This window comes from Oncorhynchus mykiss, chromosome 3 (genome assembly GCF_013265735.2).
Source record: "Oncorhynchus mykiss isolate Arlee chromosome 3, USDA_OmykA_1.1, whole genome shotgun sequence".
NCBI lineage: Eukaryota > Metazoa > Chordata > Actinopteri > Salmoniformes > Salmonidae > Oncorhynchus > Oncorhynchus mykiss.
In genome coordinates this window covers 18,611,286-18,624,474 of record NC_048567.1, presented here as the reverse complement: position 1 = coordinate 18,624,474, position 13,189 = coordinate 18,611,286, and the positions used below count along the sequence as shown (strand labels likewise).

At 43.0% G+C, this 13,189-nt stretch overlaps 1 protein-coding gene across 2 annotated transcripts; it reads left to right on the top strand.

Moving 5' to 3' along the window:
* Nucleotides 1–47: 47 nt before the first annotated feature.
* On the top strand, nt 48–12,383 carry laptm4b (lysosomal protein transmembrane 4 beta). 2 transcript variants are annotated; one of them, XM_021592437.2, is made up of 7 exons: nt 48–322; nt 1,110–1,221; nt 2,211–2,284; nt 2,658–2,780; nt 2,967–3,065; nt 8,312–8,407; nt 11,625–12,383. In XM_021592437.2, the coding sequence occupies exons 1-7, from the start codon at nt 230–232 to the stop codon at nt 11,709–11,711; spliced, it is 684 nt and encodes a 227-aa protein (XP_021448112.1). In that variant the 5' UTR covers nt 48–229; the 3' UTR covers nt 11,712–12,383. The 2 variants fall into 2 exon arrangements, with proteins under 2 accessions (XP_021448112.1, XP_036826654.1); XM_036970759.1 differs by lacking the exons at nt 8,312–8,407; nt 11,625–12,383 and adding an exon at nt 3,204–3,909.
* The last annotated feature ends 806 nt before the right edge of the window (nt 12,384–13,189 follow it).

The following is a 13,189-nucleotide window of genomic DNA, read 5'->3' as shown; positions in this document are numbered from 1 at the left end:
CTCTATTCTCGAAACGAGTTACATCACCGGCTCTTGATCTTATCTAGCCCAGGTCACATGCTCCAATGTTTGCTACTTGCCTGAGTTGATCGCTAGAGCCGCGGTGAGGCTTTAATCACGAATTGCGGACGACACCGTGCGCGACGGAGAAGAAATTCACGTCGATCTATTGGATTGTTTATCATTAACATATAGATATCTGTGAAGTGCCTCCTCCTCGGACTACAATATGATTTCCCCGTGGGACCGATGGCATTCCACCAGATGCTGCCTGTGCTGTCATGTCCGCACAGGCACTGTTATCCTGGGGGTTTGGTATATGGTGAGCATCCACAGTCGCTATTATTCACATACCACTATTTAGATAGCGTTTTTGTTGGTTGTTGAGCCTATGTTATTATTTGTAGGACGTTTTTCCACGTTAAATTATGTTTATCAAGTAGAAAGTGGTCTTATTGTGATTGGCTGCAAGTGATAACATTTATTTAATGGATTGTTTTGTTAATTATGAATGAACAAGTTATTCCGCTAAGGTGTCAACGTAACCTAACACCATTGGGGGAAAAAACGTTCATTAATTTTTCAGTACACTCAGCCCTTCAGGACAGGTTACAGGTCTTGTGTCAGGTAGAAAGAAGCCTTTAGGGTTTAGGCTATGGCAATAATTAATTTTACATTATGCATCTAGGGCCTAGGCATATGTATAAGTAATTTAAAAGTTAACGCACTCTATCCTTGTGGAGTCTTTCCATCATGTTGACATTAAATTGAATGTCAGCCTACATTGCTGAGTTAAAGAGGTGGTTCACTCAAATTATACAATTACTGTTTCCTTACCTGGAACACACAGCCAAATAGTTCCTAATTAAGGAATCATATAATAAAGTAATTTGGGTGAACTAGTTATCCCTTTATAAAGACTGAGCTATTAATATGTATCTGTATCCTTCTTGTCAGTCTGACTGGTCCTTATGTCTTTGATATTAGCTGATTAATGCCATCAAATGCTTTCCTTCCTGTTGTGGTTGAACCTTTCCCTAACGTTGATGTGTATCGTGTTCCTATCTTGTTTGTCAGTCTAAATGTCCTTATGTCTTAATGTCCTTTAGCTGATCAATGCGGTGGTGTTACTCATCCTCGTCACGGCCCTGGGTGATCCTGACCAGTACCATCTGACCAGCGCTGAGCTGGCTAACGACTTAGATGACATGGATGACGCCAGTAAGTAGCCTATGGCTTTATGTCTGGGATAGATGTGTGTGACGTTGCATAGGCCTGCCCACGCCTCCTTAGTAGCCTGACGGGCCAGTGTGTTTGTGCTCTAGCCAACTCCTCTGAGTGTATGTGATGACAATGATGGAAACTACTATGGCGTTACATATCAACGCCAAAACTACTGGTTTTATAAATCACTTTAAATAATTGAAAGCAGCCAATAGTCAGTATTTCTCTCACTACACAATAAAGCAAATCAAATCTCTGTCCGTGGGCACGCATGTCTAATGTTCAGCTGTGTTGTGTATTTCCACAAACTTGCTAAATCAGCTAGGTCTTGCCCAGGTTGGAAGTGAACTGTAGCAGCATATGCTGGCCAAATTGACATGTCTGCCATTGGCTGTCGGTACAGTAGTGGCTGATTGACACTGACTGAGTTGACCCAGTTCCGGTCAGATTAAGCGGTCCTGTGATCCCTTTTGCCGTTGGTCCAGCTGGCCCTGCATTAGGCAGGCCATAGAAATATAATTACTAGAACGGCCATCCCTGTTCAAGTCAATGTGCCATGATAGGTGGAACGGCAAATTTCTACGAGGCAGGAAGTGATTCAGTTCAGGCTAGTTACAGAACTAAAGCAGACTGGCTTTTGTTCTGTTCTGTTGGAGCAGACAACTGTGTTCTCTGGGCTGTGCACAGATGGACAGGATTACTGTGACGCTGACAGTTTGACATAGTATTTTTGTTTTCTGTGAAATCCACTCAATGTCATGGTATCAAGATCAGGTCACATCTACACAGAGAAAGTTGGGTCATTGACACTGATTATGTGAAAATCTAAGAATGAGCTGAGTTTATTATAAGCTTATAAATTACTGTGAGATTTAGACAATCACCATCCAAGGACAAAACACCAAGTGATTTTTTTCATCATTTGCTACGGTTTAATTTATTTTAATGCAGACCTTGTATACAGTATGATTTCCCTTCTTTTCCAGACATGTGTATTGCTTCAGCAATCTCGTTGTTGATGATACTAATTTCTGGGATGGCGACCTACGGTGCGTATAAGGTAAGCAAAAGTCATGTCAAAAGCTTTCTGCTGTTGCTTGTACTGGTATACTACATCTGCTCTCATAAGAATGAATACAGATGAAGACACTAGGAGGATCATCCAAATGTAGTTTAAACTTTATTGTCCAAATGTAGTTAAAAAAAAAAAAACGTTCAAATCCAGATTTACAGACATGGTCTTGAATGGCATCGTCCCACTAGAGTAAGTTTACCAAAACTCCCACCAGAAACACATTGATTTACGTTTAACGCATCGGTCAGACCGTTTTGTTTGAATCTTTGTTTTTTCAGATATATATTAGCCTTTCCTGCCGCTGCAGCTCTTCAGATGCTATTCCCTCGTGGCTAACAAACTGTTTTTCCTGTTTCAGCAACATGCTGCTTGGATCATCCCATTCTTCTGCTACCAAGTCTTTGACTGTGCACTGAACACCCTGGTGGCTGTTAGTATTGTGGTCTACCCCAACACCATACAAGATTACCTCCAACAGCTGGTAAGAAGGACTCCAAAGTCAAACTTATTCTAATAAAGTGCCTGACATGACACTCTATTGCCTGTATAATGCACTAGATAGTGCACCATATAAGGAATTGGGTGCCATTTTGGATGTAGCCACCACACTCTACCCCCAATCTCACTGCAGCTGATTTTGTCCATCTATCTGGTGTCACCCTCACAGCCTGAGAACTTCCCCTACAAAGAGGACATCATGGCCATGAGCAATGTGTGCCTGGTCTTTATCGTGCTCCTCTTCATCGGATGCATCCTCACCTTCAAGGTAACTGCTACTGAACTGACCCACACACACATATAATTTTCATTACTTACTCTATGAGTGACAAAACAGTGCTTATGCTGTGTGAGAGATGAAAATTGTGCTCATCTGAGGAAGTTATTCAGGTTATTTTTTTGGCAGAAACCCTTGGGGACAGACAGAGGGTCCTGCAGTGGTTCAAACGTCTGGCAGGAGCCGTTTCACAAGGCTGTTGTTTTCATAACACTATAATGGGAGCCATTAAGGCAGTGCCCTCGTCAGTGTTGCTCTTGGCCCATTCAGGCTAGAGAGCTTTCACATTAGCTCTGACAAACTGTCAGATGATGCCAACTACCAATGTCCCACCACACTATACAACTCTGTTTTATGGTATTGTAAAAGCCCCTCTAAATGGCCTGCCTGTTCTATTAGGCTGCTGCTACAGAGCTCCATAGACCATCCAAAAGTAGGGAAACAGATTGAGAGAAAGAGGATGTGGTTTATTTTGATAGACTTCAGTAAGGCTCTGTGTCACCATGTAAAACTGTGGAGATGCCTTACTGAGGCCATCTTAATGCAAACATGCTATAATAATGAGGATGACCACACATTTCTATTACTTCTGGTCCAATCCAAAAGTAAGGGTTGATATGTAGCTTTGCTCTCAGTGAGTGATAATTGTTCTGTATAGATGTTGCTACCTCTACCAGCATATCATCCACAGACGACTGACGATTGTATGTGAGTTTAGCACATTGAGTAATGTATTTTGGAAACACAGAATGTCTATAGACAGTATATACCATTACTTTACGTTGTTGAAGAGCCCGTAAAAGTGACAGGTGTGAATTCATTAAAGTTTTGTTACGTTACAGCCTTATTGTATAATGTATTAAATAATAAATGTTCCTCATCAATCTACACACAATACCCCATAATGGCAAAGCAAAAAGTTTTTTTTGTTTTTTTTAATGTTTGCACATTTCTTTAAAAAATATTAATACCTTATTTACATAAGTATTCAGACCCTTTGCTATGAGACTAGAAATTGAGCCCAGCTGCATCCTGTTTCCATTGATCATCCTTGAGATGTTTCTACTATTTGATTGGATTCCACCTGTGGTAAATTCAATTGATTGGACATCATTTGGAAAGGCACACACCTGTTTATAAAAGGTCCCACAGTTGACAGTGCATGTCAGAGAAAAAAACAAGCCATGAGGTCGAAGGAATTGTCCCCAGAGCTCGGAGACAGGATTGTGTCGAGGCACAGATCTGTGGGAGGTGTAACAAAACATTTCTGCAGCATTGAAGGTTCCCAAGAACACAGTGGCCTCAATCATTCTTAATTGGAAGAAGTTTGGAACCACCAAGACACTTCCTAGAGCTGCCCGCCCGGCCAAACTGAGCAATCGGGGGAGAAGGGCTTTGGTCAGGGAGGTCACCAAGAACCCGATGGTCACTCTGACAGAGCTCCAGAGTTTCCTTCCAGAAGGAGAACCATCTCTGCAGCACTCCACCAATCAGGCATTTATGGTAGAGTGGCCAGATGGAAACCACTCCTTAGTAAATGGCACATGACAGCACACTTGGAGTTTGCCAAAAGGCACTTAATGATCTCTGACCATGAGAAACAAGATTCTCAGGTCTGATGAAACCAAGATTGAACTCTTTGGCCTGAATGCCAAGTGTCACGTCTGGAGGAAACCTGGCACCATCGCTACGGTGAAGCATAGTGGTGGCAGCATCATGCTGTGGGGGTGTTTTTCAGTGGCAGGGACCGGGCGACTAGTCAGGATCGAGGAAAAGATTAACGGAGCAAAGTACAGAGAGATCCTTGATGAAAACCTACTCCAGAGCACTCAGAACCTCAGACTGGGACGAAGGTTCACCTTGCAACAGGACAATGACCCTAAGCACACAGGCAAGACAACGCAGGAGAGTGGCTTTGGGACAAGTCTCTGAATGTCCTTGAGTGGCCCAGCCAGAGCCCGGACTTGAACCTGACCTGAAAATAGCTGTGCAGCGACTCTCCCCATCTAACCTGACAGAGCTTGAGATCATGACATCATACCCAAGAAGACTCAAGGCTTTAATTACTGCCAAAGGTGCTTAAACAAAGTACTGAGTTAAGGGTCTGAAAACGTATGTAAATGTTCTATATATATATATATATATATATATATATATATATATACACTGCTCAAAAAAATAAAGGGAACACTAAAATAACACATCCTAGATATGAATGAATGAAATATTCTTATTAAATACTTTTTTCTTTACATAGTTGAATGTGCTGACAACAAAATCACACAAAAATTATCAATGGAAATCAAATTTATCAACCCATGGAGGTCTGGATTAGGAGTCACACTCAAAATTAAAGTGGAAAACCACACTACAGGCTGATCCAACTTTGATGTAATGTCCTTAAAACAAGTAAAAATGAGGCTCAGTAGTGTGTGTGGCCTCCACGTGCCTGTATGACCTCCCTACAACGCTTGGGCATGTTCCTGATGAGGTGGCGGATGGTCTCCTGAGGGATCTCCTCCCAGACCTGGACTAAAGCATCCGCCAACTCCTGGACAGTCTGTGGATGGAGCGAGACATGATGTCCCAGATGTGCTCAATTGGATTCAGGTCTGGGAAACGGGCGGGCCAGTCTATAGCATCAATGCCTTCCTCTTGCAGGAACTGCTGACACACTCCAGCCACATGAGGTCTAGCATTGTCTTGCATTAGGAGGAACCCAGGGCCAACCGCACCAGCATATGGTCTCACAAGGGGTCTGAGGATCTCATCTCGGTACCTAATGGCAGTCAGGCTACCTCTGGCGAGCACATGGAGGGCTGTGCGGCCCCCCAAAGAAATGCCACCCCACACCATGACTGACCCACCGCTAAACCGGTCATGCTGGAGGATGTTGCAGGCAGCAGAACGTTCTCCACGGCGTCTCCAGACTGTCACGTCTGTCACGTGCTCAGTGTGAACCTGCTTTCATCTGTGAAGAACACAGGGCGTCAGTGGCGAATTTGCCAATCTTGGTGTTCTCTGGCAAATGCCAAACGTCCTGCACGGTGTTGGGCTGTAAGCACAACCCCCACCTGTGGACGTCGGGCCCTCATACCACCCTCATGGAGTCTGTTTCTGACCGTTTGAGCAGACACATGCCCATTTGTGGCCTGCTGGAGGTCATTTTGCAGGGCTCTGGCAGTGCTCCTCCTGCTCCTCCTTGCACAAAGGTAGAAGTAGCGGTCCTGCTGCTGGGTTGTTGCCCTCCTACGGCCTCCTCCACGTCTCCTGATGTACTGGCCTGTCTCCTGGTAGCGCCTCCATGCTCTGGACACTACGCTGACAGACACAGCAAACCTTCTTGCCACAGCTCGCATTGATGTGCCCTCCTGGATGAGCTGCACTACCTGAGCCACTTGTGTGGGTTGTAGACTCCGTCTCATGCTACCACTAGAGTGAAAGCACAACCAGCATTCAAAAGTGACCAAAACATCAGCCAGGAAGCATAGGAACTGAGAAGTGGTCTGTGGTTATCACCTGCAGAACCACTCCTTTATTGGGGGTCTCTCGCTAATTGCCTAGAATTTCCACCTGTTGTCTACTCCATTTGCACAACAGCATGTGAAATTTATTGTCAATCAGTATTGCTTCCTAAGTGGACAGTTTGATTTCACAGAAGTGTGATTGACTTGGAGTTACATTGTGTTGTGTAAGTGTTCCCTTTATTTTTTGAGCAGTGTGTATATATATATATATATATATATATATATATATATATATATATATATATATATATATATATATATATATATATATATATATATATATATATATATATATATAATGTATATATCAAAAGAAATCAGCCCTCAGGAAAAAAAAATTGTAGACCTCCACAAGTCTGGTTCATCCTCGGGAGCAATTTCCAAATGCCTGAAGGTGCTACGTTCATCTGTAGAAAAAATAGTATGCAAGTATAAACACCATGGGACCACTCAGCCGTCATACTGCTCAGGAAGGAGACGCGTTCTGTTTCCTAGAGATTAACATACTTTAGTGCGAAAAGTGGAAATCAATCCCAGAACAACAGCAAAGGACCTTGTGAAGATGCTGTTGGAAACAGGTAAAAAATCTATATCCACAGTTAAACAAGTCCTATATCGAAATAAGCTGAAAAGCCGCTCAGCAAGGAAGAAGCCACTGCTCCAAAACCACCATTAAAAAAGGCAGACTATGGTTTGCAACTGCACATGGGGACAATGATCGTACTTTTGGAGGAATGTCCTCTGGTCTGATGAAACAAAAATGGAACTGTTTGGCCATAATGACCATCGTTATGTTTGGAGGAAAAAGGGGGAGGCTTGCAAGCCGAAGAACTCCATCCCAACCATGAAGCACGGGGGTGGCAGCATCATGTTGGGGGGGGGGGGGGGGGGGTGCTTTGCTGCAGGAGGGACTGTGCACTTCACAAAATAGATGGCTTCATGAGCCAGGAAAATGATGTGCATATATTGAAGCAACATCTCAAGATATCAGTCAGGAAGTTAAAGCTTGGTCGCAAATGTGTCTTTCAAATGGACATTGACCCCAAGCATACTTCCAAAGTTGTTGCCAAACGGCTTAAGGACTACACAGTTAAGGTATTGGAGGGGCCATCAAAAAGCCCTGACCTCAGTCATATAGAAGATTTGTGGGCAGAATAGAAAAAGTGTGTGCGAGCAAGGAAGCCCATTAACCTGACTCAGTTACACCAGCTCTGTCAGGAAGCTTGGGAAGGCTACCCGAAATGTTTGACACAATTTAAAGGCAATGCTACCAAATACTAATTGAGTGTATGTAAGCTTCTGACCCACTGGGAATGTGATGAAAGAAATAAAAGCTGAAATAAATCATTCTCTCTACTGTTATTCTGACATTTCACATTCTTAAAATAGTGTGGTGATCCTAACTGACCTAAGATGGAATTTTTACTAAGATTAAATGTCAGGAATTGTGAAAAACTGAGTTTAAATGTTTTTGGCTAAGGTGTATGTAAACTTCTGACTTAAACTATATATATATATATATATATATATATATACACACACACACACACACACACACACACATACAGTGGGGCAAAAAAGTATTTGGTCAGCCACCAATTGTGCAAGTTCTCCCACTTAAAAAGAAGAGATACTGTACCTTTTAAATTATGTCAGCTGTTGATAAAGTTATTTTCTTTCATGTCTTTGATAATGGTTTTCCCTTTGCAGGCATACCTGATAGCGTGTGTGTGGAACTGCTACCGGTATGTGCGTGCAAGAAGCACCACAGAAGTCCTGATATACGTCACTACTAATGACACCACGGTAAGTCCCAGGATACAAGCATCTATTTAAATTGCTGTACTGTACATGAATGACAAGTCCTACATTATGACATGGTGGGTTCGTTTTTGTATTTTATACTAGTCTGCTGTAGTTACTACAGTGTTATGCAATTTCCTCTGTTCAGTTAGTTGGGTTTGAAGAAACTGACATATACTCCAGACAAACCACCTCTGTGAATGCTAACTACCTTTATGACAGTTATGTTTTTCCACAAATATTGACATTGCTTTTACTCCTACAATAATGTTTTAATTTCCAACTCGACCAGCAGCTGAGAAATGCACTGTTTCTGTTATTCACTCTAACCCTTTGCTTGCAAAGTTGAAACAATCTAGATATTTACCAGTGCTGTACTATCATATAATATATTTCTTTGTATCATATGAATACATCTCATCTACTCTATAATTACCCATCCCTCCCTTCCTCATTAACTCCCTCTGCTTTGTGCTTTGCATTCTGGAGAAAGTAAAAATAATACATCTATCATAAAGCATTCATCATATCTCGGTGTGATAGGTCACTGATCAGGTTCATATTATGCGTAGGTTAGGTTCCCCTCAAGACGGTGAGGGAGAGCACATTCCATCAGTAAAGCCGTCATGTCAGAGTAGGAAGGAAGTATAAAGTTGTAGTAAGTTGGGCTGTAGTAAGAGGCTTTGCGTGGATGAGGCCGGAAAAAATTCCACACTGGCAAACTCATTAATATGGCTATAGTACATTGGCCACCTACTCAATGAAAATCTCTTGGTCTGTCTCTCTCTCTACTGGTATCATATAGCTCAAGCTTGGCCACCTGGCTGCTTATCCGCAGATATTACAACACGTTATCCACTGTTGAACCAGGGGAGGGGAGAAATGCAGCCTGAAAACATGGCGTTAGCGAGGGGAGGATCTGGTTTATCTATCAGATCATTGTAGCACTGCTCATCCAGCTAGCCTGGGGGAAGAGGATTACTGTGTGATGTCACAATGCAGGTGTAGGAGAGGAGAGTCAGGGGTTGTCAACAGTGTTTGTACCTCAACGATGAGAGTCAGAACAATACCATTATCAGGACTTTTTGTTCCACCAGTAAAATGTGTCACTGCATAATGTTGTAATTGACAAGAGTTTGATATCCAAAAGTGATGTAGGCTTATGTAAATTGGATATTTATTTGTCACCCCGAATATAAACCTTAAATTCAAAGCCACTACGAATGGCTCATGATGCTCATGATTTGTTTTGAACATGTAGAGCACAGGTCAGCTACAATGTGGCTTTTTTTGTTCTGACCCCCAAAAGTTTTTAGCACCAGGAATTCAGCTTAAAATCTGTTCAAGTATTTCCACCCCCCCTACTTTCATTTATTTTTTTTACCTGTCCCGCAGTTGGCATTTTGCCTACTGCTGGGGACGTCATTGTAAATAAGAATTTGTACTTAATTGTCTTGCCTATTTAAATAAAAAATATATAGTTGCCTACCCTGATGTAGAGGAATGACTTGATGTTTTGGTCTAGAGAAGCTGAGGCCCTTCTGGTGCTCCTTATGTGTAAAACACCTTAGCTTTAAAAGGGATTGGACGAGACTGCTCTTTTTAACCATTCAAATCATTAGTCAAAAGTGAGAGAAAAACAACATTCTGCCTGCCATGCTTTCTGTAGGTCTAGGCTTTTCAATTTAGGCTTCGAGTGGGCAAGTGGGCAGAACATATTCTGGTAGACCACCAGTCTAATGGAGTGTTCTGATTCCCTACTTCTCTCCTGAAGTGTACACTCACTCACTCCCCTCCTAAACTTAAATGATGTTGATTAAGTGATTTAGAGGGAGTTTCCTACACCAGTCCATTCCTTTTAAATCTATAGTGGGGATTGACTGTGTACACTTCATGGAAAAAGGTAGACTGCAGCCGTCTGTGTATTATTGACAGGTTATTATAATCAGGGACACTGCGTTGCCTTCCGACAGGTGGCGTCACTCCTACACGACGCTAAGCCCTCAAACAGTGCAGATGGAGTTGTGCTAATAATGGGGATAGCCTCCTGTAAATGTGATGTCTTCCACATTATTATAAGTCAGTATGTCTGGACTGAGCAGAGCCACCGAGGGGGCGGTTTTCCAGACACACATTGCTTTTTAGTCCAGGACTCGACCTAATCTGTGTCCGGGAAACCACCCCGTGAAGTATAGCTTCAGGACATCAAACACAATGTGTAGTGTTAAATCACTGGTCTGAGATCAGAAAGGTCCACCATGACATGGACTCCAGCCTGGACTGTAATGCCATTATGCCCCTAACTAGTGCCTTACTGATGTGTGTGAGGATGGCATTGGCATACTCTAACCAACCGGTGTTGTCCATCGAAAATGCATTGAATCAGAGATGTTGCCTATAGTATGTCTCTGTGTTAGTAGGAAAACCAGGATGGGTTACATGCATCTGAGAGCCACACACACACACACACACACACACAAACACAAACACAAACAATATGATATGATAGCATGTGTAGTAGTCTGAAGAGAGGACATCTGAGACACACACACACATCCAATGACAGCGTTTGGTTGGTTCCCCAGAGAGAGTGTAGTAGTCTGAAGAGAGGACATCTAAGACGGAGTTCTACTTTACCTCATCAAATACATAGAGGAACTGGCTGACTGAACCTGACTCATGTCAGTCAGATAGGATGATAATGTGGACTTGCCTTGCTGACTGAGAACCACAGTCACTGCCTGGAATCCAAACTGTTTCACTTCACAGATTTCAGTCTGGACCTGCTCCAATAGACTTGGATCGCATTCATTTACTGTATGGCCTTCTCTATAGATTTGGCCTCTCAATAGACTTGTACCACATTCATTCATGGCCTGCCTTTGTCCCTCTTTAATCTTCTCTATTCTCCCATCCAGACTATTTGAAGATCAATACAGATCTGTTTTGAAATCCTCTGTCATCCTCTCTATATATGACCATCGTGTCACTTCCGGGAGCTCACACTATTTTCACTTTATCCTCAAGAGTATATTTGACCAACTGCTGTTTGGAATTAGACCAATACACAGCCTATTATATTACTGCTTGTAGTCTTTGCCAGTGACAAAAACCAATATATTCGAAACCATGTCAAACAGTTAAATAGCATTTTGATGTCGGTTGTCAGTCACACATTAGAAGACTCTGGTCTTGATCACCCTTTATTCTGTATTCCCAGGTACTGTTACCCCCATACGATGACACCATGGCTATTCCATCATCCAAGAACGCTCCTCCCCCCTATGGGGCACCCTACATAGCATGAAGAACCTGGGCCGCTGTTCTGCTGACGGACTGGACCCCCTTGTTACTACAGCAGCCAGACATTCCAAACAGACCTGGGCAACAAATATGATGTTTTCTTTCCAATACATTATGCATTTTATAGTTGGTTTGATAACTGTCACACTGGGTGTGTAGTGTTAGCAGTATTTTAATTTAAAAAAAAATGTTTTGTAATAATTTGACCCAGACCCCAATACTACTGATTATTTCCAAAACATTTAACCTACACACATTTACTTACCTGTTACTGTGATACTGTTTAACATTATACTGTTTATTTGGAGTTATTTATTTTCGCTGATCTACAGTTGAAACATTGAGCAGGAAAGAGTTAAAATATGAGCGCTAGTAGTGAGTGTAATAGCAGATATATTTTTCTTGCTTGTACTAAACTGTACTTCTACATGTTCTCTACTGTCAGTCCTAGTCCAAAGGCCACCCACCAGAAACGTGTTTTCATGGTCTAAGTACACACCCTCAGGGGTGTCCCCTCCTGTATTCCCTTTTCACCCACGACTGCGTGGCCAAACACGACTCCAACACCATCATTAAGTTTGCTGACGACACAACAGTGGTGTGCTTGATCACCGACAACGATGAGACGGCCTATAGGGAGGAGGTCAGATGACTGGCAGTGTGGTGCCAGGACAACAACCTCTCCCTCAATGTGAGCAAGACAAAGGAGCTGATCGTGGACTACAGCAAAAGGTGGGCCTAAGAGGCCCCCATTAACATTGGCGGGGCTGTAGTGGAGCGGGTCGAGAGTTTCAAGTTCCTTGGTGTCCACATCACCAACGAACTATCATGGTCCAAACACACCAAGACAGTTGTGAAGAGGGCACGACAAAACCTTTCCCCCTCAGGAGACTGAAAAGATTTGGCATAGGCCCCCAGATCCTCAAAAGATTCTACAGCTGCACCATCGAGAGCATCCTGACCCGTTGCATCACCGCCTGGTATGGCAACTGCTCAGCATCTGACCGTAAGGCACTACAGAGGGTAGTGCGAACGGCCCAGGGCCAAACTTCCTGCCATCCAGGACCTATATAATAGGCGGTGTCAGAGGAAAGCCCATAAAATTGTCAGTGACTCCAGTCCCCCAAGTTATAGGCTGTCTTCTCTGCTACCGCATGACAAGCGATACCGGAGCTCCAAGTCTAGGACCAAAAGGCTCCTCAACAGCTTCTACCCCCAAACCATTAGACTGCTGAACAATTTACATTGACCCCCCCCCCCCCCCCCCCCCCCCCCCCCCCCTTGTACACTGCTGCTACTCACTGTTTGTTTGTTACCTAAGCATAGTCATTTTGCCCCCACCTACATGTATAGATTACCTCAACTAGCCTGTACCCCTGCACACTGACTCTGTACCGGTGCCCCCTGTATATAGCCTTGTTATTGTTATTCTTATTGTGTCACTTTTTATTATAACTTTTGATTGTAGCCTACTTGGTAAAT